Source organism: Gymnoscopelus braueri (genome assembly GCF_963280865.1).
Source record: "Gymnoscopelus braueri genome assembly, chromosome: 4".
NCBI classification, from domain to species: domain Eukaryota; kingdom Metazoa; phylum Chordata; class Actinopteri; order Myctophiformes; family Myctophidae; genus Gymnoscopelus; species Gymnoscopelus braueri.
This window is the reverse complement of record NC_137605.1, coordinates 11,299,490-11,326,106: the sequence shown is the minus strand read 5'-3', so window position 1 is coordinate 11,326,106 and position 26,617 is coordinate 11,299,490. Positions and strand designations below refer to the sequence as shown.

At 45.2% G+C, this 26,617-nt stretch overlaps 1 protein-coding gene across 7 annotated transcripts in view; it reads left to right on the top strand.

Moving 5' to 3' along the window:
* Positions 1–26,617, top strand: part of LOC308083185 (receptor-type tyrosine-protein phosphatase U) — a 209,605-nt gene that overhangs the window by 53,040 nt on the left and 129,948 nt on the right. For all 7 annotated transcript variants that reach the window (XM_080425388.1, XM_080425387.1, XM_080425384.1 and 4 more), the window contains exon 2: positions 5,468–5,599. In XM_080425388.1, coding sequence (XP_080281514.1) covers positions 5,468–5,599 — 132 coding nt within the window. The remainder of the gene's footprint in view (positions 1–5,467; positions 5,600–26,617) is intronic.

The following is a 26,617-nucleotide window of genomic DNA, read 5'->3' as shown; positions in this document are numbered from 1 at the left end:
AGTTGATGAACACATGGTACTGTACGTGAGACGTGGTGTGGTGTCTATGTGAGCACGTTGCACACACTCCACTGGTTCTGTACATGACCTGCAGCCATTCTGCTTCCTGTCCAAGGTCTTCTCTTTGAGGATGCAAGGTTACAGTGTCCACTGGGTTTACTGACATGTCTGTGTCTGTGGGTGACATTGAACTCACACAAGTACTGTCCACCCAAAATAAAAGCCTAATACAGTAGCTAGTTGTAAAATATGCAGTGGTTCTCTTTTTTTTTCAAGGGCATCATCATTGGATTGCATGTGGCTCCATTAATAATTATAACAAGCTGTCTTGAGTTTTCTCCTAGGAGTAAGCTAGAATTCTCACCAGATGTTCAGATAATGCGTATAAATGTTTATTTCTGGCCCTCAAATTTGATACGCTAAGATGTGTTTGGAGCTGTTGTAAAATACTTGATAAAATGCCATCTCTGCCCAGTGCACAACAATTGATATCAATTGTTACGCACCGATAGATGATCAACTGTTACTATTGTGAAAATAATTCCATCTTCAACATAGCCTCAGGTCCTAATATGTAGCTACATAATGCCAACTGCTTGCTTTGCATAAAAATGCCTTCATACAGGTTTCTCTATAGTCCCTCCGGGAGTCTTTCTGTCACTTTGCTCATAAAGGAGTACGCACGAGATGAGAGACAAAATAAAAAAAGGAACAGGTGTTTAGGAGCGCGTTGGGGCACACCCACTTCCTCCTGCCAATTAAACAGATTCATTTTATGGTCCTTGAGATTCAGGATCTGCTCGACGTCTCGTCTCTTATCTGGAGGAATGCAAAGTGTCTCCTTCTCAAATGGGAGATGGATGTCATGGCTAGACTAAACTTCAGGAGGCAGCGTAGCATTTCAAGCCTTCTTCAGAGAGGCATCATCTGAAAATAGATCTAAATGAAAGAGCTGGGGGTGAAAGTATGATAATTAAAATCTCCTCCTTATCAGCAACATCAACATCAACCCCCTATCCCAAGCCCACAGGAACCAGGAAGTGGAATAATTGAAGTGTTCCCCTTCTATTTGTGACAAAGAACATTCCGTTTGTGTGTGTTTTCTCTCTCGCTCTCTAAGATATAATTTTATTATTCTTATTCTCTCTACTCTTATCTGTATCTATCCTCTGTTGTTGTTTCACGCTTGCTGCGGTTGCTGCTATGACACCTGAATTTCTCCACAGGAATAAAAAAAAGGCTTCTCTAATTTTCCCTCATGCTGTCCTTGGTTTTCCTTTACGTGTCCCTAGAATAGAGTTGGGAAAAGAGGTGATGCTGGAGAAACATTATTCTCCTTTATTACAGAAGTCAATACATTCTCTTCACTTTTAGCAGTGTGGCTTTGGGTTGAATTTAACCTGCATTTTCTTAAAAGTATGACAATAAGAATCATGATACATTATGTCATGTGATAGTAGAATTGTGTGCCCTCAATGGATGGTGGTCCCTGCCTTTACCTATTTTAACTTGTTCTTGGCCCTCTAGCCAGCCTACCCCTCATCCTCCGTTTTGGTATATTTCATCAACCTCTCTTCGCAAACCCTCTGCTCCATTTGACCACTATCTCTCCATCTTTTTAATTTTTCCAATCCCATTCCTGTCCTCTCCACCTCCCATCTGTGTGACTGGGACCCCTTAGTAGCCACCAGGGGTGAGTTATTAGTGCCCAAGGAGGCAGAGAAATGATTTCATTGCGTATTCAGGTGCAGGGACGGATGGCTTTCGGGGACAGCCGAGGGAGTGCTGGGGTGGAGAGCCTCTGTTGAGAATAAATATACCTGTCTCCTGCTGATGCATGGGGCTCGCACTCACCGCAATGCAAATCAACCAGCTTCTCCCAGGCGAAAGTGGCTTCCAGCATTACTCACCCGTTCCCACCTGGATCCAGCCTACAGACGTACCAGATTTAGATGAGGCTGTCTGTGTGGAGCAATGCACTCAACAGTGTCTTCCACACAGAAGCAGTGAGTTTGGGTTCCCGGGTGTTGATAATGTGAGACGCCACAGTGCCTCGCCTCGCTGGATTTCCCAGGTGACCCCTGGGTGCCGCTGTTTATTACCCTGCCTGACTGGCAGAGATGCGGACTGTAGAAGGATTCACATGCCATCCATTGGCACACTGTGTTGTTAATATAATGACTATATATTCATAATTCAAGTTCAAATCTATTAAGCATTCACTCTCTGCGCTTATGCACGTGTGTGTGTGTGTGTGTGTGTGTGTGTGTGTGTGTGTGTGTGTGTGTGTGTGTGTGTGTGTGTGTGTGTGTGTGTGTGTGTGTGTGTGTGTGTGTGTGTGTGTGTGTGTGTATGGATACATTTATGAAAAACAGAGCGTGTGTGTGTGTGTGTGTGTGTGTGTGTGTGTGCATGTGCATGGATACATTTATGAGAAACAGAGCATGGGGTTTAAACTCACAGTTTCATGTGGATGGTTAAAAGGCAATACAACATGGTGACAGGGCTCAGTGCTTGTTCAGCAGTCTGATGGTTGCCAGGTGAAAACTGTTCAGAGGTCTGATGCTTTGGCTAATGATGCACCGGTTACACTTGCCTTGCCGTGGGAACAGATTATGGCTGTGGTGATGAATGTTCTTGATGTTACGCTAAGCCTTGACTACACACCGTTACTCATATAATCCCTGGAGGAAGGGAAGCTCACATCCAACGATGCACTGGGCTGTCCACACGCTTTGTCCACTTTGTAGTCGAGGGTGGTGCAGTTCCCATACCAGGCAGTGGTGCTGTTACTCAGGATGCTCTGAATGGTGATATTGGATGCGGAGGCTCACCCTGAATTTCTTCTGGCGACAGGATGTAGAGGCTTTGCTGAGAATTGTGTGTGTATTTAATTGATTAAATACAGTAGAGGACCTATAGAGCAGAACTGACCAGCCATTTATTTATGTTATACCTCCAAATAATGATTCTGTTGGCTGAGCTCTCTGTTGTATTATTTCATGTCATTTCTTTTTTTAATCAATAATATTTTGTTTCACATTCAAAGAAGAATTCAACCACGTGGAAAGTTGTAATCTGTTTTTAAATGAGTGTTTATGTAAATAACGGTAATGAGCTGAGATCCAGTAGCATTGTCCACTGTGCTGAGCAAACTAACAACGATAAAGGATGCTGAAATGGATTTCACACAGGTGACACTATAATACCCATCAAAATAGACAGTTATCGATCGCATTTAACATGAATCTGTTCTACAAGCGCAAGTTTTACCATATTTTTTTTATGGTCAAATACCTATTCAGGCAAGTGGGTATGACCTTTGGGCAAGTAGAACATGACCTGTACTTGCCCGATGGGCAAGTGCCTCTGAGACCTTAGTGTCAACCCCTGTATGTACTTCTCTAGTAGCCTTCAGCCAAGTGAAATTGTTTTACATGGCAATATCTCAGCCATGATGTTTGGACATGGCATCACATTATACTGGATAATATTCAGAAAAATGTCTGCCTTCACTGTGCGTTGACACATTGTTTCCAGGGGAAATAGTGGAGATTGGTGCAGCGAGTGCTCCTGTCTTTGTCCTGACAGATGAGCCATGTCTATCCAGAAGGCTCTCTGGAGATGACGTTCCTGGTAAGCCCTGGCCTGGGCTCCCATGCAGCACTCAGCTCTCATTTCCCTGCTCCTGGGTGATGAGTCTTTGTAGGTCAGAGTCTGCAGGCTTCATTGACAGAAGCAGCAGGGAATGATATAGTGGCAGAGTGTTTGGATGTGTCAGGTCTCATATCTCTGGCAGTTATATTAGAAATAGATTCCAGTGCAGGACAATTAACCCTTGACATTGCACATTGATAACTGCAAAAAGAAAAATGTCTCCTTCCCATTAACTCTTTCTTTTATTAAGGTTCTGGCAACAGATAGGGTTGGCTATATATGTATGCTTTACAAATGTTTATTGAAACACTTTTCTGTAGCTTTAAATTGCATTGACAAAATCAGAAGTAATCATAGCGTTATAAATGTATTTAATTGTAAATATTTGTATACAGGTGTATTATTTATTTTTTAAATATGCTTTATGTCAGCAAAACAAATTCCCCATAAAACGGGGTGCTGGTATAAAACCGAATTGACCCTAACCTAATCCTGCTGTATACACATGTATACACATGACAATGATGACAAGAAGATGTCACCTCTATGTTTTCTCCAGCAGTAGCACTAAAATGAATGAACGTTGTGAATCATAAGCACAGTGAGCCGGCTATGCTGGCACACCATTTGTTTAATGGCAGATTAGCCAGAAGAATGAGCTGTAATAAAGCCACAGCGCATGGTGATGGTCACCTTCAGGATGGGCTTATGGTCATTTGGGTCGTTATCACGTCGTGTTCCTCGACAGCGTTGGTATGAGCTCCTCGTCACGTGAGCAAGGGATTTTTCAAGCTGCCCACTGTTAGTGGGTCATTTTCAAACCATTGAGCTAATGTGAGATATGGCAACAGATGCAGGCAGCAGAGACAACGCCGCATTATTCAGCGCCTCTGGGCCATAAAAAACGCAGCTATTAAACACAATTTGAAAGAATTAGCTTTTCGGTGCATGGAATATGGCAGCTTCTGATGTATTACAATAATCATCACATTCCCTATGGGTCCCAGCCCTCTGTGAGCGGTATTGCTATTTGTATGTGGGCCTACTGTACATGCATGAGCTTTGTGTGGTCTTGTTTATGTTTTATTTGATGGGAGACTTTGATTTTAACTGAACTTGAGTCAGGGGTAATTACAGCCCGTAGTTCGATTGGTTGTAATTTAAAGTGGTGAGCGTACTGTACGTGCTCATTGCTTTTGGTGAGAGCGTGCCACCATGTCACCGTGGTTGTTTTGTGGCTGGCTGTTATTAATAGGTGTCTGGGTGAAAGGTGGAGTGGGAGATGGATGTGGGTTTGTTGTCTGGCATCTGTCCCACCTTGAGTAAAAGGGACGGGGATCAGAGGTGAGATCATGGTGGAATGCAGCCTGGATGAGCTACAACCATACACTCACATATCCACGATAACGCAGCCCAAGAAGACTGTTGTGTCAAGTGAATGTTTCTGAAGAGGGACTGTGCTCTCTCTACTGTGTGTTAAGGGACAACTTTATTTTCACACCACAGTTGCAAGTAAAAAGTAAGAATAGGGAAGAGAGAATACAAATTAAGAAGCAGGAACACATAGTGCATAAAAATAGTCGGTTTAAATCAGTGTCATGTGTCTAGGGGTTGTATGGGTTTTAATGTGGTTAAGGTCAGGGTAAGCCAATTAGATTGCATGACCTCAAACTCCTGGAGCTTAAGTATTAACTGGGTAGTGGTCCAGGACCACCAATTATTAATCATCTCTGTCTAATAAAGATTTCAGCACAGGCCAATACAATGTGTCTGGTGCTCTAACCGCTATTGTTTCTCTGTGTCATCTCAGCGGCTGGCTGTACCTTCGATGAGGATTCAGACCCCAATCTGTGTGACTTCACCCAGGGGGAGGAGGACGACTTTGACTGGCAGCTGTTCCGGACGCACAACACACCTCAGGCCAGCGCTGACCTCCTGCGTGGTGAGTATTTATTTGTTTGGTTATTTTTACAGTTTATCTTCTGGGCTAGATCCATAGCAGTGGGTGCCGGGAGGCTCACGCCCACCATGTTTGTTTAGTGGAAACTCAGATGCTGTTTGAGTTTAAGAAATCCACCACCACATGTACCTCAGTGTACAATCTACAATTTAGGCATTTAGCAGACGCTCAGTGTGACGTATGAATGCATTCACATGGCTGTGGTGTGGCTGACACGTTGTGACAGCGCTCAAATCAACTTTAAGACGACCAGCGTCCATTTGTAATTCATCAGCATTAATCAAGCAGGCAGCAAACCTGGTGGTGTCTGCTTCCTGCTAACCCCCGAGCATCACTTTGATGTTAACCAGGCTCACCCTGGCTAATGGAAACACAAACCTGCCACCAAGAGATGGCATGCATAGTTTGAGGAGCTCCTCTGCTTCGCTCCGTATTTGCAAACACTCTACCAGGGGAAATTGACAAAACTGATTCTTGCACATTAAAAAAATCATGTTCATTTGGTATCGGAACAAAAAAGGTAGACAAGTAGGACAGATAATGCGGCAACTGAACACTGATGTGGCAACTTAACGTGGCAGAACAACAAGTGTGATGCCAAAAATAAATAGAAAAAGACAAATAGAGGTGATGAGGAGGACAAACATGAAGATAACAAGGTACACACTAATCAAGAGCGGTTAATTAAATAAACAATGCAACGAGGGATCATGGAGCTTCCCTGAGGAACACCATGACTATGTCGAGGTGTTCCATGCTATTTTTAAAGGCACATGCTTGTGTTTCAGATTGGTATTATGTAGGACAGTTCTATCATGCTCCTCCCCCAGGTTCTGTGCACATAGAACACCTGATTTGATAAATGTAATGATAATCCTGAAACAGTTGGACTGCACCCTCTCACCTCTGCATCATCAGTATTCCAGGCAGAATCTGCCCACAGCCACCAAGCATTTCAGTGCAGACGACAGGATAATTAATACTCTTCCCTTCAGGTTTAATTAAAGCTTACTGCCTCGTCAGACGACCTTCATCAGAATGGAACAACAGGTGGAAATAAGATGCTACAGTATATTCTGAACATGATGAGGTCACAGTGAGCTGTTTCTGAGAGCCAAGGTGTTGTGTTGTTCTGTCTTACCTTTGTTAATCCCATGGGCGATTTGTTAATCTCATAACATAATAATATAGTATATATAGTGACTCCTGTTGACTGTACACCGTGCTCTCTTCATGGTATATCTGCATCAGAATTCTGCATCTCTGCATGTTTTACTCCTAATCCTGCTGTGTTGAATCCGGGCTGCGTATCACGCTGGGAGTCTCTCTATCCACCATCTTGGCAGCCAAGGTGCGAGGGGACAGCTCGTGTTCATGAGATAAGTCTATTTACAGAGTGGACCACTATTAACTTTCTGTTGCTGAGAAATTGGTATCCAGGGAAGATTGGTAAACACAGCTGAGATAGCAGCAGAGCATGGAGCTCCCAGGAGAAATTAGACACTACATTTCTCATGCATGGGAAACGTGTTAAGACCAAAGTAAAAAAGGGCCAAGATGCCTTTTTAAATTAAATTAGCTCCTATTATTATTGTTTTTCCTTTTTTGGTAAAGGTCTTATAGCACACAGAGAGAGAGAGAGAGAGACAGACAGACAGACAGACAGACAGACAGACAGACAGACAGACAGACAGACAGACACACACACAGACAGGCTGCCAGATATAGTAAAATGTTATGTACATGTACATTTTCAGCATTCTGGATTACTGTATGTGAAGGTCTCTTTGGAAGAACCCCACATATTGCAATAGTAGCAGCAGGTGTTATGGGTATTTTTAGGACCTTGACAACACGTTGAAAATGTATTGCCATACTGTATCTAGTACAAATTTCACCAACCCATCTGGGGGATGAAAAGGGTGCTGAATAACTTTAATAATTACAAGTCTTGAGGAAGAATTATGGCATTATGTTGCCATATTTACTCAGTTATTTGCAGAATCAGATCCTCTTCCCATTGATTGTTTTTGTTTCGTTTTTTTTTATCAAAGGTTCCAAATGATTAAGCCCTGCAACAGACTGCCATGCATCTTTACATGATGCTACAGAAACAAGAGCTTGTCTCCTGTCCTATACTCTGCGTTAACAAGGACTCTTGACTTTAATATCCTCAAACCTACTCATTGCAAACTGCTGTTGAACAGCTCCTTGATTTTCAAAGCAGATAGAGTGTGAGTTAATAATGGCCTGACACCCCATGAGGGCTGCCACACGTAAAAGGGAAACGTTCAAATTCTTTGAAACATGGGTTTGAGTCAGTGTCTGGTACCAGGTCAATATGTGCAGAGTAGCAGTTATTAGACACTATAATGACTTTTGGGGGGAGAAATTCTATTTCAGCTTCACCCAGCTGATGGCTGCTCAAATGGTCATGATGACCGTTTGGGGGTAAGCTGTTCAGGCAGCTACACACTGTACGACTTTTAAAGTCGTCGGGGAGTCATCAGATCGTTATGCATCTCACACTACACAAGTCTTGTTCTTGAAATAGGCTGAAGGCTGGAGCATGTGTGGTCATGCTTTACTTAGCAAGATATGAATATTATATCTACATTCAATCAAAGGAGAACATCATTTACCCTACTAGGTACAGCGGACTCTCTCTCTCTCTCTTTCTTTCTTTCTTTCTGTCTGTCTGTCTGTCTGTCTGTCTGTCTGTCTGTCTGTCTGTCTGTCTGTCTGTCTGTCTGTCTGTCTGTCTGTCTGTCTGTCTGTCTGTCTGTCTGTCTGTCTGTCTGTCTGTGTCTCTCTCTCTCTCTCTCTCTCTCTCTCTCTCTCTCTCTCTCTCTCTCTCTCTCTCTCTCTCTCTCTCTCTCTCTCTCTCTTTCTCTTTCTCTCTCTCTTGCGCGCGCATGTGTTCCTCTTGCGCGCGCATGTGTTCCTCTTGCGCGCGCATGTGTTCCACGTGCGCAGCAGCTCGTCGCAAAATAAACACAAACCATTTTTCTCTGTGTGCAATTCCTCTTGAATAAAGATCAGTGCCTTTGATGTTATGGAAGTGGAATGATTTGTAGAGAGGCCTGGTAAACAAAACACTCTGCAGAGCTTCTTTTTTTTCCCCTGGCTTTGGAAGAATGATGTGTAAATATCATCCTTCATTGGCTGCATATTAGTTGACCAACCTGTACAATAGAAGGCCTAAGCCCTCCTCACCTGTTTGGAAATATGTGCTTTATCCCTGAAATGATTAAATAACAGGCTAATTGCACACTGTTTGTCTTGGGGGGACATGTTTTGGAAAAGAAGGACTGCTCCTGTGTGGAGATTTGAGGGTGCGTGTTGAGACCTGAGGGAAGCAGGCAAATAGATGGAGCTTGAACTCAGTCTCAGCAGAGTAAACCTTAATATAATGACCCAACAACACATCAGCTTTATGTGAAAAGTTTCGCCTGTGCTGCAAGGCTAAAAGCCCCCATTGATAAAGTAAATTAGAGATAAGATAACAGGGTGTGTAGTTTACTCTAGCTGGTGGTGGCCATGCTCCTATTCCTAGAGGTGTAATAAACCTCTAGCTTTTCTCTCAAACTCTTGTTCACTTCAACCAATTGAGCCCTTAAAATGTTTTCATTCCTTCTTTTCTTTTAGGAAAACAAACCTCAGCTTATCTTTTCTATGAGGTAAATAAGTGAACATTAAAGAGAGTTACAGCAGGCAAGTAGTCAGTGAGTGGTTTCCAGAGGTGACTTATATCATTTACTGTTGTATTTAGTCTAGCCACAGTCTGTTATGGAGCTGATTTTGTTTTGTTTGTATCTCAAGCAAGACCCATGCATGTGTGTGGACACACACACACACACACACACACACACACACACACACACACACACACACACACACACACACACACACACACACACACACACACACACACACACACACACACACACACACAAACACAAGCTAGATATGATAATACAGCCCCTCCTGGTTGCAGTGTCTTTCTAATTAGTGTCACTTTGCAGGGACAACTAGGGGTCTTTTTTATGAGGGAGGTTCGAGAATGTTTAACAGCCTAATTGAAGCTCAGTCACATTACAGCCAAACAGACAGGTTTATGTTTGTCTTTACACACATTAGCATATGGAGCTGGAGAGCTAGCAGCCTGATTTAAATTAATTTAAAACTTTTCTCCTCAAACACAACGTCAGGGAAATGATGTTTGAGGTGATTATCTCCACCAGGCCAGAAGACCAGGTGGTGGAGATTATGTTTTTGTCCCTGTCTGTGTGTCTTTCTGTGCACGGCTAATTTTCAAAGCTTTGCGTATGTATGTCTTCTGCCTTCGTTCTTCTACAAGGAGATATCATCCTACACACTAGTGCTGTCAGAACAAACTTCGGGATTCGAAAATAATTTGTATCCAAAAACTGAAAAATAACAAGAGAAATCTGCAGAATATGCAAGATCGAAATGAAATATCACACCACTACAAGCAACCTGAGGAATCATGTGGCATCAGTACACCCTGCTACGTTTGCCATAGTCTGGGAGGCATTGCGTCGGAGTTTGGACAGCAGGGGCGCGGCCACTGCGTTGTGATTCAAATCAACAGCCAATGAAGAAAAGGGGGCGGGATCCACATGCAGTGGGTGCTACATCTAAATAGGATCGACGGGAAGCAATTTCCCCTTGAGAAATTGCGGCCGCCATTGTTGTGTACTGCTGTTTGCCTCTCGTCGGACTTTTTAGACGAGTCAGACCGGTAAGAGGCGTGTCCGCTCAGATTCTGAGCGTAAGCTACATCCCGCCCACAAATACCAGGGCTCTGGCCCAGAAGTTCCTCGCCAGAGCAGGCGAAAACTTCTGGGAACTCAGATTACGTTTGCCAAGATGACGGAGGTGGATTAACCAAAGTTAAAGCAGGCAAGGATCACCTGTTTTCTGCCTCCTTCCTCGTCGCGAGGTTAACCAGCTGCTCGCCAGACGACGATTACAAATACATTGTCCCAATTTATCTGCAAAGATATGAGGCCGATTAACCTCTCGCAGGGGGCTGGGTTCAAAGAGTTTATCCAGGAGCTTGAGCCAAGGTACACAACTCCCAGCTGCTCCACAATCACTGAAAGAGTTGCGATGCTGTATGATGTCACTCAAAACAACGTCAGAAAAAATATTAATGGAGAAAAGATCGCCCTGACCACAGATGGGTGGACGTCACTAGCCACGGAAACCTATGTGACAGTCACCGCACATTTTATAAATGAGAAATGGGAGCTGAAAGATGTCTCAAAACAACGGAAGCCCGGAAAAGCCACCCTGCTGGGAATGTTGCAGACTATAGGAGACATACTCAATAAGTACAACGTGAGTCGTGAGTCCGTTCTCTCCGTCACCACGGACAACGCAACTAATTATATTAACGCTGTGGAGAGGCACCTCCATGCCATCAACGTCCTGTGCATGGCTCACACAATTAACCTGGCTGTATAAGGAAAGGTCTAGCAGTGCGGGCTATTGAAATTCCGGTCAGCAGACTAAAGGCCACAGCATTGCATTTCAACAAGTCTGCTTCAGACATGTACCTCCTGGAGTATAAGCTGAAGACACTTGGAGTCACACATGCTAAGCTAATCAACGACTGCGCTACTCAGTGGAACAGCACCTACGATATGGTGTGTCGGGCAACAAACTCCCGTAGCAGCGGTAATCATGGATAAGAAACTCAGTCATTTGGAGTTGAGTACCAATGAGTGCACACTTATGGAGAAGGTCAGAGAAGTGCTTAAGCCTTTGAAAGTGGCCACTGAGGCTTTATCAAGTGACCGATTCCCAACAGCATCAGCCATTCTTTCCCTGAAGTTTGTGCTTTTGTTGCAACTCCAGCCTTCCACTGATGACCCAGCAGCACTCAATGACATGAAAACAAAAGATCTCAACTGACCTCTAGAAGAGATACAGCCAGGACAAAGATGCCTTCATGCTATTTAAAGGAGAGATCCGGCCATTTTAAGTGTTATCTTTGATGTGTCGCTAATCACTCACCAACATTGAAAGGGACGTTGAGTTATTCCAGGGAGTCCCCTGTCGTCCAGTCTGGCGACCCCCTCCGTTGGCATAATGGGAGCCTGTGTAAGAGTGAAAATCGTCTATTATAACCGATGAAAACTTTTTTTTTTCTACTACCACTCATCGTGGAGTCTCATGATACCCAAACATGTGCTGAATGTCACGCGCGAGCTACCGTTCGTGCAGAACGAGATGACGCTGGTTGCTTGTTTCTCTCACAGACGCCAGGTTCTGTGAGAGAAACAAGCAACCAGCGTCATCTCGTTCTGCACGAACGGTAGCCCATTATGCCAACGGAGGGGTCGCCAGACTGGACGACAGGGGACTCTCTGGAATAACTCAACGTCCCTTTCAATGTTGGTGAGTGATTAGCGACACATCAAAGATAACACTTAAAATGGCCGGATCTCTCCTTTAACACATTGCATGCCAGTCGCGTAGATCTACGCGAACCTATTTAAAGCCGCAGCGTGCCAGTCGCGTAGATCTACGCGAACCGCCGATTCCCATGTTAAGTGCCCCAGGTGCACTTTCCGAATTTTTTTGATCCATTTCCGTTTCCGGTTTCCGGTCGGAAACGGAATTATTCGGGTTCCGGTTTTTTCGATCGTATCCGCTTCCTGTCTGGGATCCTGTTTAAAACTCGATTTTCTCTGGTTGTTGTTTTTCTCCTCGCTGATCACTGTTTACCGTTGATCGGCTGTAGCTTCAAGATGGCGGCACGGATTTGGAAACTGTTTTCGCTCGCCGTTTCTCACGGATCCGCTGTGTGTTTAGAACCAAATGAACGCGCACTTTTAACTTATTTAGCGAGGTCTGTGGCGACATGAAAAAAACTAAAAAACAACAATAAAACGCTGGCACTGGTGAGTACATTATGAGATTAAACTCTGGCATGGAATGTGTTAACACTGCTAGCTACCTCGACCCGCGTTCATTTGGAACGCGGCCAAAAACATGATGTATGTGAGAAAGTTAAAAGGGAACTGCTGCGGATTGAAGAGGAGCAGGATGTGATTGCTGAGGGGCAAGATGAGGAAGGAGCAGCCGTGGCTACAGGCACATCACGCCAGGAGAAGACACCCAGGACAGCTTTTAGCACCATGGGAGATCTGTGTCGGAATTGTTATAGTCAAACGGTGCCACAGATCCATGAGGTTTGTTTTTGTTTTTAAGTAAACACGATATAACTTCAACCCAGGATATACACAGCGTAATGAAAAATTGATCATTTAAATATTCAAAAATATTCAAATATTAAAAATAATAAAGCTTTGGAATTCAAATGGCATTATAGAGTAAAACTAATAATAATAATAATAATACCTGAGATTTATATAGCGCTTTTCTAATACTCAAAGTCGCTTTACAAGTTAAACTAAGTAGAGCAAAATAAAAACAACTTTAATAATAGAATACAGAGAATAAAGTTAAAAAGTTAAAAAGGCTGCAGAAGGCCAGGGAATAAAACCAACAAAAGTTGAATGGCAGTTGAAAAGGTGGTAGGAGATCAGGCTAGGTGGGAAAAGCAATTCTGAAGAGGTGGGTTTTGAGGGAGGTTTTGAACACGGCAAGGGTGGGGGCGGTTTTGATGTGAGGTGGGAGTGGGTTCCAGAGGGTGGGTGCTGCAACGGAAAATGCCCTATCACCCCAGGTGTGCTTGGTTTTTTTGGTGGGGAATTTGAGGAGGTTGGCATCGCCGGATCTGAGGGAACGGGTGGGGACGTGGTTGTGAAGGAGGTCGGAGATGTATTGGGGTGCCTGGTGGTTGAGGGCTTTGTAGGTGATGATGAGGATTTTGAAGTTGATTCTGTGTTTGACCGGGAGCCAGTGGAGGTCACGGAGGACTGGTGTGATGTGGTCTCTGGAGCGGGTGTGAGTGAGCAGGCGGGCGGCTGAGTTCTGTACATATTGAAGTTTATTGAGGGTTTTTGCAGTGATACCGTGGAGGATGCTGTTGCAGTAGTCTATCCGGGATGAGATGAAGGCATGAATGAGGGTTTCGGCAGCGGAAGATGTCAGGGAGGGACGGAGACGGGCAATGTTCCGGAGGTGAAAAAAGGCTATTTTGGTGATGTTTTTTATATGCGGGAGAAATGACAGGGTGGGGTCAAAAATTACACCAAGGTTGCGGATGTGGGGGGAGGTTTTAATGAGGGAGCCGTCGATGTTGAGTGAGAAGTCCTGGGTGGAGCGGGTGAGGGAGTCGGGGCCGATGATGATTATTTCAGATTTATTGCAGTTGAGTTTTAAAAAGTTGTTTTGCATCCAGGTTTTTAGTTCTGTGAGGCATGCGGTGATGGTGGAATGGGTGGCTGCGGTGATGGTTTTGGTGGAAAGGTAGATCTGTGTGTCGTCAGCGTAGCAGTGAAATTGAAGTCCGTGGTTGCGAAGTATCTGTCCGAGGGGAAGGATGTAGATGGTGAAGAGCAGAGGACCGAGCACTGAGCCCTGGGGGACTCCGTGAGTGACTGGGGCAGTGGGGGAGGTGCAGTTGTTGATTGAGATGTATTGTTGGCGGTCTGAGAGGTATGATTTCATCCAGGAGAGGGCAGTGCCGGATAAGCCGAGGGAGGAGTGGAGGCGTGATATGAGGATGGAGTGACTGATGGTGTCGAATGCGGCGCTGAGGTCAAGGAGGATGAGGATGGAGAGGAGACCATTGTCGGCAGAGCGGAGGATATCGTTGGTGACTTTAAGGAGTGTGGTTTCGGTGCTATGGAGTGAACGGAAGCCGGATTGGAAGGTTTCATACAGGTTATTGGAGTGTAGGTGGGATTTGATTTGTGATGCAACTGTGCGTTCAAGTATTTTTGAGAGGAAGGGGAGGTTGGAGATGGGCCGATAGTTATTGGGGATGTTGGGGTCGAGACCGGGTTTCTTGAGGATGGGGGTGATGGCAGCCAGCTTGAGGGCAGGAGGGACAGAGCCAGTGGACAGGGAGGAGTTTATTATGTTAGTGATTAGTGGTGTGAGTGAGGGGAGACAGGCTATGACGAAGGTGGATGGTATTGGGTCGAGGGTGCAGGAGGAGGCTTTCATGCCAGCGATTATGGAGGATAGGTCGGATGCGGTGATTTCGGTGAAGACAGAGAGTGGGTGGTTGGAAAGTAGAGGAGAGGCATGATCGGGGGCAGGGGGGGTGGTAGGGGAGGAGGTGGCCAGTTCGGAGTGGATGGTGTCGATTTTGGATTGAAAAAATGATAAAAAAGCTTCACATTTACTGGTGGTGAATGAGGTGGTGGTGGTGTCAAGGGGTTTGAGAAGTTTGCTTATGGTGGAGAAAAGTGTCTTTGGGTTGTTGCTGCCGGATTGTATGATGGAGGAGTAGTGGGAGCTGCGTGCGGTGTTGAGAGCATCCCTGTATTGCTGTTGGTGTGATTTGTAGATGTCAGAGTGGATGGTGAGACCGGTTTTCTTGGAGAGCCGTTCGAGTTGCCTGCCTTTGGCTTTGAGGTGACGGAGGTGATCAGTGAACCAGGGGGCGGAGTGGGTGTAGGAGACAGATTTTGTTTTGATGGGGGCGAGCTGATTGAGACAGGAGGAGAGTGCACTGTTGTAGCTGGATACCAGTTCAGTGGGGGAGGGGTTCTGGGTGAGAGAGTGGTCGAAGGTGGTGTCAGTCAATAGGGCGGAGAGAGATGAGGGGTGGATGGATTTTAGGTTCCGGAATGATATGGAGCGCTGCTGTTTGATGAGTGGTGTGGGGATGTCGATGTCCAGGGTGAGGGCCAGGTGGTCTGAGATGGCGGAGGTGAGGTTGTAGCTGGTGAGGTTGCTAATGGTGATTCCGGTGGTGCAGATCAGATCCAGGGTGTGTCCTTTTTTATGGGTAGGGAAGTCGACGTGTTGAGTGATATTGAACGAGTTCAGAATGTCCAGGAAGTCTGTGGCAGTTTTACAGGTGGAGGAATCTAAATGCAAATTAAAGTCCCCCAGAAGTAAAACGGATGGAGATATGGCGCAGAGTTGAGTGAGAAATTCAGAGAGATCGGAGAGGAATGCTGGGTTGGGTTTGGGGGGGCGGTAGATGACTGCAGTGACCAGGGGTTTGGGGCCGGGTAATTTAAATGACTGTTGCTCAAATGAGGAGGGGGTTGTGATGGCAATAGGAGAGGGTTTGAAGTGCTGGCGGTATATTGTGGCTAAACCACCAGCGTGACCAGTGCGTGGTTTGTCCATGTAAACATATCCGGGGGGTGTAGCTTTGTTGAGTAGACTGTATTCCTGAGGTATTTGCCAAGTTTCGGTTATGCAGAAAAAGTCAATGTTATTGTCAATAATGAATTCAGTGAGTATTGCGCCTTTTTTATTGAGTGACCGGGTGTTGAATAGAGAAAATTTGAGAGTTGGGTGGTATTGGATGGGGGGGGGGGGCTTTGGTGAGTGGTCGCAGATAGGCAGAGCGCACGTGTGGGTTGTTGTTGTGAGTGTGATGACGTATGACGACATCGGAGGCGGGGCGGTTGTTTGTCCAGAGTGTGGGGATACAGTGGTCAGTCCGGGGGTAAATAAACTTTCTGCGTGAGCTACGGTGGATATATCTGGTTCGGCGAAGAAGTCCGTGTTTACTGATGGCTGTTGTGATGCGCGATGAGATGGGGATGTTTTTATTAAGTTCAAGCAGATGTGAGGCGGAGAATTTGAGTGGCATGCTGTGGGAGATGTCGGAGATGGACGTTGAAGTGGATTCGCTGGCCAGTGGCCACTTCAAACTTGATGGCCAGGAGTGGAGAAACAGGCACAACACAAACATCCACAGCATGGCAGAGGAGTGGGGCTATTGTCCGTGGAAAGCAGGAGGAGCACGCGAGGCAACGTGCGGTTGTTAGTGAACGTTAGCCGATAGCCGCCTAGGCAGTGGCAGGAGCCAGGCTAGCTGGTTAGCGTGCTGATCAGCCCCAGGCCGGTGGTGAGAGAAGACGAGCCGGCCGACAACGAGGACAAGCTCCGGGGCAGAGGAGATGGGGGTTAAAAAAGCTGTGTGGGGGTAGCCAACTAGCCTTCACTAGCGTGCCACCCCAACAGCTTGCTGCCCCGGGCTCGCGACGAGTGAGGATCGACCCGTCAACCACACCACCAACCTAGGGCAAGAGGCAGCAGCTTTCGAGCGGAAAAAAAGTGATCGGTTGGGTGAAGAATGGATCTGAACGATGGCAGAGACAGATCCGGCTGGAGTTTGCAGGTGGAGGGGTCCAGGAGGAGTTGCAGCCCGAGTTGACAGCTGGAGGTAGCTAGCACCAGCTAACAGCACCAGGTAGGTCCAAGAACGGGTTATAACATAAGGGAAGTTAAATAAACAGAGGAGGGTAAATAAGGTAGTTAGCAACAAAAGAAAATAGATTAAGAAAAAGGGACTAAACTGACTAAACTGACCAAAACCCAACCTAAATTTCAAACCTAAAACCTAATCTCAGACGGAGAAGCGGCGAATAAAACAGCGCCAGCGTCCTCTCACGTCCTCTCTCTCTGACAGCACTGACAGCTGATCTGCCTGTGACTCCTCAGTGAATACACAGTGACTGACCGTCTCAGTCACGATGGATATGTGTGAGAGAGTAAAACTGACAGCCCTAATACACACTAATACACACTCTCAAAAAAATGTCTGGTGCTGTGAATTAATCTGCTTAGATACAGTAAGAACATTCAGAAAAAAATGCACACACTTTTCTGTACTTAATTAATCAATATATCGGTCATAGGGACATAGGGACCTTCATCATACCTGACTCAGTAATCTGGACAATTTCACATTTGGCACTAGACCTTCAAAATACGTTATGTATTTTTTTTTAATTAATTTATACAAATGTGTCACCATGCCAGTGGGAAATCTCTCTGCATGTGCCCTGAAATCACAACTGGGAAGAAAAGGTGTTTTTTATTATGATAATTCTTGTCAATGTCGGATTTTCTACTGCCAAGTCAACTGATATGATAATCAGTGTCAAAGTGTCTCTTTACTCAAGGAAATTAAAGTTCAGAGTTGTGCTCCTTCATCATCATTCCATTCTACATGGAAACTAGGGTCTGGTGAACATATTATATTTGTTCTTACAGGTCATATTGTTGCATTTATATCATTACCTACTGGCTGACTTGCTGCTTGGAAGGCTCAGCTCTCTAGTGAACACTTGGCTTTCATTGAAAGGTTGAGCACTTAGCTTGGGGGGGGGGTCTCTCCTTTGGGAGCGTGAAGCTACTACCATCTGTTTGTTAATGTGACGCCACGTGTCTCCTGGGCTCACACTTGAGAGGGACGATCTGGGAAACGGTGGAAGTGCCTTCTGGTTGCACATTGTCTACAAAACAGCCCAAATAACCACTTGCACACACAGGAGAAGTCCTTGAATTTCACCACCCAGATAAGTCGGCGAGCTACAACAAAGCCTGATTTATACTCCAGCTTTGAGGATGTCGTCAAGCTAACAACGCATCACTTTGTGGTGTTATGTTAGCTTGAGTATAAATTAAATTAAGCTTCAGTTCAGAGGTGAGCGCACTTACATGGGGGACCAAAGATGTTTGCCCTGTCCTGGCAATCACATCCCATTCATGCGTCTGTGCGTGCGTTCGCTTGCTCGCTCGCGTTCTTCCAGTATAAGGTCTTTCTCTATCTATTTCCCTCCTGCAGTGCTATCCTCATTTTCTCACCTCATCTCAGGTACAATCTAATTCTCTGGTATTACCATAATAACTCTTGTCTGCACAACACACTGTCAGGGTAATTGATATGTAGGCATGGCTTCTGGGTGGAGCTATTTGCACATAATTGTGTTAACTGATATTATAATGAATGGGAAAAGGCCTGATGCAAGCAGAACGGCTGGCCGGAGATGGATGGGTGTTTGAATTATACACAATAAGCAATATATTATCAGGTCTCAGCGGTCCACAATGCTCCGTCCTGTGCTGGTCGGGGTTTATTTTCCCTGCAGCGCTGTGGCTGGAGTGTGCCTGGCTATAAAGCACTCTGTACATCTGCCAGCTCTTTACTAGCGTCTAATGCCTTGGCTGTTCTCCCGTCCATCGCTCCTCAGTGGCTCCTTATGACATTACCCACTCTGTGAGCTGATGAGCAAGGAAATAGGAAGAAGTGGAAATGGGTTTTATGAGTGTGAATAAATAGAACATGCTGTGTGTGTGTGAAGTAATGAGAGGAGGTTTATTTTTACACCGTATTTTCACAGGGACGATTTAAGACGGCGACAGACTGAGTGACAAAATGGCTGCTCCATAATGTGCCAATATTATTAGTATTTTGTGCATGTCCATGCTTTTAACCAGAGCAGTGATAATTACCTGCTCAACCTCCGCCAATCTTTATTATTCTCCTATTAATACATATGATAAGCCCATTGCCTTTTAAATTAGATTCGTATGAATGGTTTACAGTGAAGTTAGCTGAAAACAAAGATGAAAAGGAACGCAATTAGTCACGACTTACCTCAGCTCAATAACTCCTCTGTGTTACAAGTAGCGTTGTACGGGAGCTTAGAGAAAGACTAGACTAGACTAGAATAGAAAGGTCACATCCTATTAGAAGTTTTCCTTTGGAAGAAAATTACAGGTCAATCTTTTGCACTCAGCATCATGAATTGCAATGACAAGTGGGTTTTTTGAATAGAGCGGAGATGGGTTGAGAGCTGGATGGTGGAGCTGTTATTAACCCTGGGCAATTTGCCTGCTTTAACTGATGTATTCTTAAGGAGTGCATTCTATCAGCGCTGAAGCTTGAATAGCTTGCATGTAGCTTTTTAATACAGTGTGGAAACAAATTTCCACAAAGAGAGGAACGATAGATGACTGGGTTGATGGGATGGCATGTAAAAACAAACATAAGATAAAAGTTGTCCTCTGTGTGATGATAATTGGCAGCCCCCCGTCCCCCACTTCCCTCGTCCTCGTGTCCCTGTGCTGTTTTTTAACAATCTGTAATTCAGACGAACACACCCTGTGTTGTGGAAAACTGTGTGTGTGTGTGTGTGTGTGTGTGTGTGTGTGTGTGTGTGTGTGTGTGTGTGTGTGTGTGTGTGTGTGTGTGTGTGTGTGTGTGTGTGTGTGTGTGTGTGTGTGTGTGTGTGTGTAGACATATGTACAGTATATACGTCACATGTTACACAGATTTGCAACATGTGTGATCAGAAATGCGTTGCAACTTACTGCTTGAGATTTGACAAGTTGAATCTCTTGCGACTCAACTAGGCTGAACAGTGTGGGAGTGCTGGTAGGAACACTCCCAGACTGTTACAACTAATGACTGCAGGGAGTTCTGTACAGAGAGCTGTCTGAAGTCATTTGCTCCACCATAAGTGTTGTTCATATGTGAAGGATGGGAACGACTCACAGGCACCTCTCAGGAAACGCAAATTAACCTCGCTCTCATGAACACCCATGCACTCATACACTTTCTGTTGTCATATTGGTTGTATAATAATTGTTTTATGTAGGGAAACTGATTGAAGGAGTGATGCTTTATACTTTTTGTTCATTTCGTGTCACTTTATGGCACTTTTGAAACCAGCTTACTGAAATGTGGAAACCCTGCATCAATTTTATGATGACAGTATAATTATGAAGTTCCAGCTCCCACCACAGTGTGGGACGCCTTCCCTGTTACCTTGCTGAGAGCCAATGGGCTCTGCGGGGAGCAGTTGAAAAAAACATAATCATAACTTCAGAGGAAAATCATATCCTTTTATACTCTGGTGATTATGATGTTTTTCATCACTGTACAAATTCGGAATTTGGAAAGTCCAACTTGTGGGAAGGATTACATTCTAAAAGGTTGGGCTCTGATGGCCAAGTGGTTAAGCCACGTACCTCATAGGCTTTGATGACTGACAACGTGTCCCGGGTTCAATTCCCAAGCCCAGCGGCGGATTTGCTATGTGTCACTCCCTGATTGTCTCCCCTGCTTCCTGTCTCTCTCCACTGTCCTATCATATACTGTAAAGGAAAAACGTCAGAAAAAATACCTGTTACAAAAAGTTAAATACACTTTCTCATGGATGATGATGATGATCAGTTTTTGGGGTCTCTTGCAGGGAGACCCCAAAAACTGATCTTCTTGTGTAGTAATGTGTGATGTGCAGTTGTCCGTCTGCCCTCTCTCTCTCTCACATATACACATATACACACACACACACACACACACACACACACACACACACACACACACACACACACACACACACACACACACACACACACACACACACACACACACACACACACGCACACACAAGCAAGTTCCATATCTGTGGGCTCATGCTGTAGAAGTGCACATTTGCAGCTGTATACCGTCTGTCCTCCTCCTCAACTCATCTTTACATCTGTTTGTGTCCCTCATGTCACCTCATTCTGTCACCACTATGTGTCTTCATTTCTCTCTCCTGACATCCTTCTTTCCTTCCTCTCTTTACAAACTGTAGCCTGTTCACCTCTTCCAGTGGTGGTAGTGTCATATCCACATGAGATGACAAGGAAGCTCTGTACCCATGCATTATAAATACACACACACACACACACACACACACACACACACACACACACACACACACACACACACACACACACACACACACACACACACACACACACACACACACACACACACACACACACACACACACACACACAGCCCCTGTAGACACAGAGCAGCGTGAGAAACAGTGTCCTGGACATCACTGCTCTTCTGCTCTATGCTCATAGCTGCAGACATGTCTGCCTCTGGGCAGAAGAGCCTCTTGTCTGACTTAAATGTCTGTCAATGTGTCTGACCGTCACCATGACAACCAAGCTACACTACGATGCGTAGCCACTCAGCTGAACCTCTGCAGCGAGACGACTCGTCTCAATCCTTCCTGACATTTCCGGACATTCTGTTCTTCAGCCAGCATATATTATACAATAAAGACGTTATTTTAAAAAATCCAATTGCTTGCAGCATAATATAGCTTGTGCATTAGGCACTAATCTTAAACAATGCTCACTTTCTGCATATCAAATGTGCTGGCCTATCTTTTTAATTGAATTAAAGGGAAAAGTAAAGCAGATATTCCCTCCACTTCTCTGGGAGCTTGATTCCAGAAAAGCATGGCCTGTTTAACATTTCTGCTGCTGGGTTGGAGCCGTGTGATCTCCTGCTCCGGTGATTAGAGACCCAGATAACCAAGATTTATTAGCCCAAACACCCTGACAATTAATTAGGGAGCGGGGCCAGCAGACTAATCCTGTTTCCACGGCCTTAACGGGTCTCTAACCCTCCTTACAGCACAGAGATCACCAGAGGAACACTGGTTCCACTGAAGAGTTCCTGAATGCAGCCAGACAGTCAGGGGTCAGGGTTGATTCCCACTGCAGCTGTGTGTGTGTGTGTGTGTGTGTGTGTGTGTGTGTGTGTGTGTGTGTGTGTGTGTGTGTGTGTGTGTGTGTGTGTGTGTGTGTGTGTGTGTGTGTGTGTGTGTGTGTGTGTGTGTGTGTGTGTGTGTGTGTGTGTGCGTATTGTTGTTGTTATTACGTTGTCGTCAGCCTCCCCCCCACACCGCACACGTTCGGGCGCGTCACGAACCCCCCCCCCCCCCCCCCCACACATGCACACACACACATCGCACGCGAACCCAAATCTGTGTCTGTCTCTCTCTTTCTCTCTCTCTTTCGCTCCCCGTGGCTCGCTCTCTCTCAGGCCAGTGTTGCCATGTCCTGTTATTGTAAGCGACTTGTAAGCGACTTTGAGCGAGCAGGAACGGAGGCAAATGCGGCGTCTGGAGGAAAATTCATACACCGGATTGGGTGTTTCTCTCGCGAAACGTGGCAACCTCAGATCACCCTCAGACCCTGATCCATCGTCTTAGAGTTAGAGCCTTTGCTTAGACACTGGTGTGGGTAAAACATTTTTGTTTGGCACGAAAATGACGGACATATCAGCGTGAGTGTGGTGGGAATACGGACTTTGCTGAGGTGACTGCGACGACGTAATGTGTAAGTACTCTTCGACATTTTGGCTAACGCTAAACGGTGCTAAAGGGTCTCCCCTTCCGGTCTCCCCTTCCCCACACGGTAATGTGTGGGGAATTTCTGTTGGACGGATTTAATTATGGTCCGAGGAGGTAAATGTGTGTTGAGCAATGAAAAGTGGACGAATAACTGCGTCAATGAATTGCGCACGTTGTGGCTGGTGTTGTATTGACATGTGATGTGTTGTTGTCGTTATTTCGCCGAAACAAATGAAGTGGCATCAGTCACACCACCGGAAGACAGCAGATCTCTCTAATGTATACTAGATGGGTTTTTGACGAACTTTAGACTAGATTTTCTTACCTTAATAAAAAGAATCATAAATACTATATGCTTCCAGTCGCTAGTTTAAAGTCTCCTTTCAATCGTCATGATATGCGTTTTGCTAAATTATGGTCCCATTTATTTTAAAATTGACGATAAAGTAGGCTATGCTCCAGGAGGGGCGGTATGATTTGTTTGACAACCTACACAACCAATAGCATTCATTCCCCGCTCTTGATTGACAAGCTACCCAACCAATAGCATTCTTTGGGGATTGTTTTCCGGTTCCCTAGTCACATGTCTGGTTGACCCGCCCCCGCTTTGGTCACATTTCTGGTCTCAAGCAATAGCGTTTGAGTTCCGACGTGCCCTTTGGTATATATTAAAGGGCAATCGGAACAATCGGAACAATCGGCTTCATTTACGATCTGTAGAAACCAAGGGCGTGACGCTGTCCATTCATTTTATACAGTCTATGGTCTCCCCATTTCCTGTCAGCCTACTTTCCTATCAATAAAGGCAGAAAAAGCCCCCAAAAATATCTTAAAAAAAGAAAAAGGGTAAATCCACCAAAATGGTTAGCATGGCATGAAGTACCACCACACTTTGCCCATTCAGTCCTCTTGGAATGTTTTTTATCTGTTCCAATACGCAGCTTCCCCAAGTGATTAACGCTTTGAACAAAATTGAAATGGTTCCTCACCTTCATAAAAAATAGAACAGAAATAGAATAGAACAGCATTCCTCATGGCTCCTTACCTGGCGGCCAGTCGGTTGATTCTCTGGCCCCCTTTCTGTGTCTGCGTCCATCTGGCTCCATTGTTGATTGCAACCAGCCTGACTGATGAACTTCAGCCTGCATGTAGAGGCAGGGAGAGAGCCTCCAGCGAGCAGGAGCTCCCTTTAGGCTGGAGCTTGGCAGAGCTTTTTAGAAGTGCTCACTGTCAAGCTCTCTGAAAGTGGGCACAGTTCTCTCTCTCTCTCTCGCTCTCTCTCTCTCTCTCTCTCTCTCTCTCTCTCTCTCTCTCTCTCTCTTTCTCTTTCTCTGCTGCTTAATGGCCATGCTCCTTCTCTTCAGCGTCTGACAGTTGACAGTTTCTGATCCTTTTATGAGCACAAGGCGCAGATAAAAGTACTGACAGACAAAGAGCAAGCGGGAAAGAACTAGATGTGGAGTGTGGGTTGTCCACGAGATGCTAAAAGCAGCGTAATTTGGGAGGAAAAGGGAAGAAGTGGAGGGGTTTGTGCTTTGTGATGTATTCATTATGTTCAAGTTAACTGTCTGGAAAGTGTGTGTGTGCTTTTTAAAGATTTTTTATATAATTTTTTGAAGACAACTAGAGTGACGATGACATTGTGTAGATTCATCACTTTGTAAAAAGCTTCCCTCATGGCTCACTGGCAGCATGCAAGTATTTACAGAACACATGGTACGATAGAAAGCCAACACTTACATCATTTCATTTGTAGATCCAACCCATTGCTTTCTGATCTCTTCATTAGCATCTTATAGGGTGTGATCCACACTGCAGTGCAGATGAAGTCAATGACATTCTGTTGCACCATTGTGTGTAAAATGTATAGCCGGATTCAACATGACTCCTCACAGCCCTCACAACATCAGTCATCGTATCATCCCTGTTGGAGCAGCCAGCACCCTGCCAGAGGACAGACGTTCCCATACTAGACGATGCCTAGTCCCTCGTCTATGAGCGTCTCTAATTAATTCCCACAAGGCTCACAAGGGGGGGGGGGGTATTCATGAATGAGAGGGATGTAGAAAGAGAGTGAGTGAGAAAGCAATGGACTAAACATAGAAAGAGCGGAGAAGGAATAAGGAGAGAACGTTTGTGTTCCCTCTGCTTGTTGTAATTACCAATGTTTTTACTGGAAGAGTTGTGTCCTCAGGGGCCACGCCCCCAATACAAAAGCACACAGGCTGGCTGGCTGATTGGTTGGTTACTGATTGGTTACTGGATTCGGTACTACCCCCCCCCACACACCATGTCACACCACAGAGAGGCACCGTGGAGAGTTGGCAAGAAATTATTCACTGTCTTGCGTAACGATCGATAGGAGGTTAAACAAAACCCATTGCCAGAAAAAAGTTTGTAAAACAGAAACATTTTCATGGTCTGGGAAGAAAAAAATACTTCAGCTGTATGGGGTGTTTGTTGTTTTGTTTTTAGTTTTTTTACCCACCATGGAGGAAAGTGATGGCCACTAAAAAGGTAATAACCACTTTCAGCCCTCGTCAGTGTAACAAGCTACAGTCTTATGCAGCAAAGTGTTGTGGTCTGCGGTTGTTTATGTGCCTGTAGGTCTGTATTTGGAAAGCTATTTTCTTGTTTAATTCTAGTGTCAGTATTCCTAGCGGTCCTTTATGTCCCCACACAGCCATCCAGGCAAACATCAGGTGTTCGTTATCCCACAGCAGGTGCTTGTGATCAAACGACAACCAAAGCCACTTAACAGTGTTTATGGCACCGTGCCATATTGGTGGATGTTCATGAAACATTATCAGGGTTCAGTGAATATTGCATACATCCATCTCTCTGTGTGCTGGAACAAACGGTGTGCATCGTGTGCCTCGCTGCCTAATGTTTCACTTACGTTTTATTGGCAACTCCAAGGCTTGTTTTTTTTAGATTCTCAATCTGTTAATGCTGTGGTTAGAGTGGCCGCTCTGTACAGTAGCTGGACGGTCACAGGTTTGATCCCTGAAACAAACAAGCCATTAGACATCAAACAAACAAGTAATTAGAGTTTCTGTAATTGTTTTGCAATTTGCTTTTAAATTCCTGAAAAGAGAAGTGCAGTGAACCAGCCAGGAGGCCAAGGTCAGGTGTTAGACGACAGTGTGATGAGTGTCTCTAATTGAGACAGAGCACAACGCTCCAAACAGAGATTGACACTTAATCACAAACACATTACACCTCTGGGAATGGGCAAACTGCCGGCCCCCCGCCTCTCTCCTGCCCCCCCCAGCCTCCTGCCTGTCATTGTGATGACTCTGCACCCTATCAATGTCTCTCTCAGATTTATGTCATCTGGGCCTTGGCTGTGGCCTCGTCTCAGCCCCGGGTTTGGCATCCGTCCAACTGTCAGCCTCCCCCAAAATCTTTCCACCTAAAATGGACCATCAATAAGGGTGGTCCTCACTTACACCCCCCTAAGCCCCCAATGTAAATATGCAGATGGGAGCTGAAGAGTGCTTTATGACCTGGAGTGTCAGGACTGTAAGCATTGTGCGCGTCCATCCACCAGGGAAAAACACAGGCACAGTTTATTGGTACTTTGGAGTGCTGGGAAAATGGTCTGTGTGGACAACTTAGCTGATGGCAGTATGGCACTGCTGAAGATTTGAACGAACAAGTGAGATAATTACCAAAACTAGTGAGGCTGTTGACACCTGTCCTGACAGACACTTATAGACTGAGTATGAGTATGTGCACGTGTGGGTTTCTGTATATTGTAATGCGATTGTGTAAGGAACAGGAGAGAGAGAGAGAGATTCCATATAGGGCTGTTTCGAGTGAGTGTCTTATTATACTGATTTATCACCATCGATTCTAAGATGTCAAGTTATCTGCCTGAGGCCATGTAATTAAATCTGCAAGATGTTGAGTTTGAATGGACCCATGG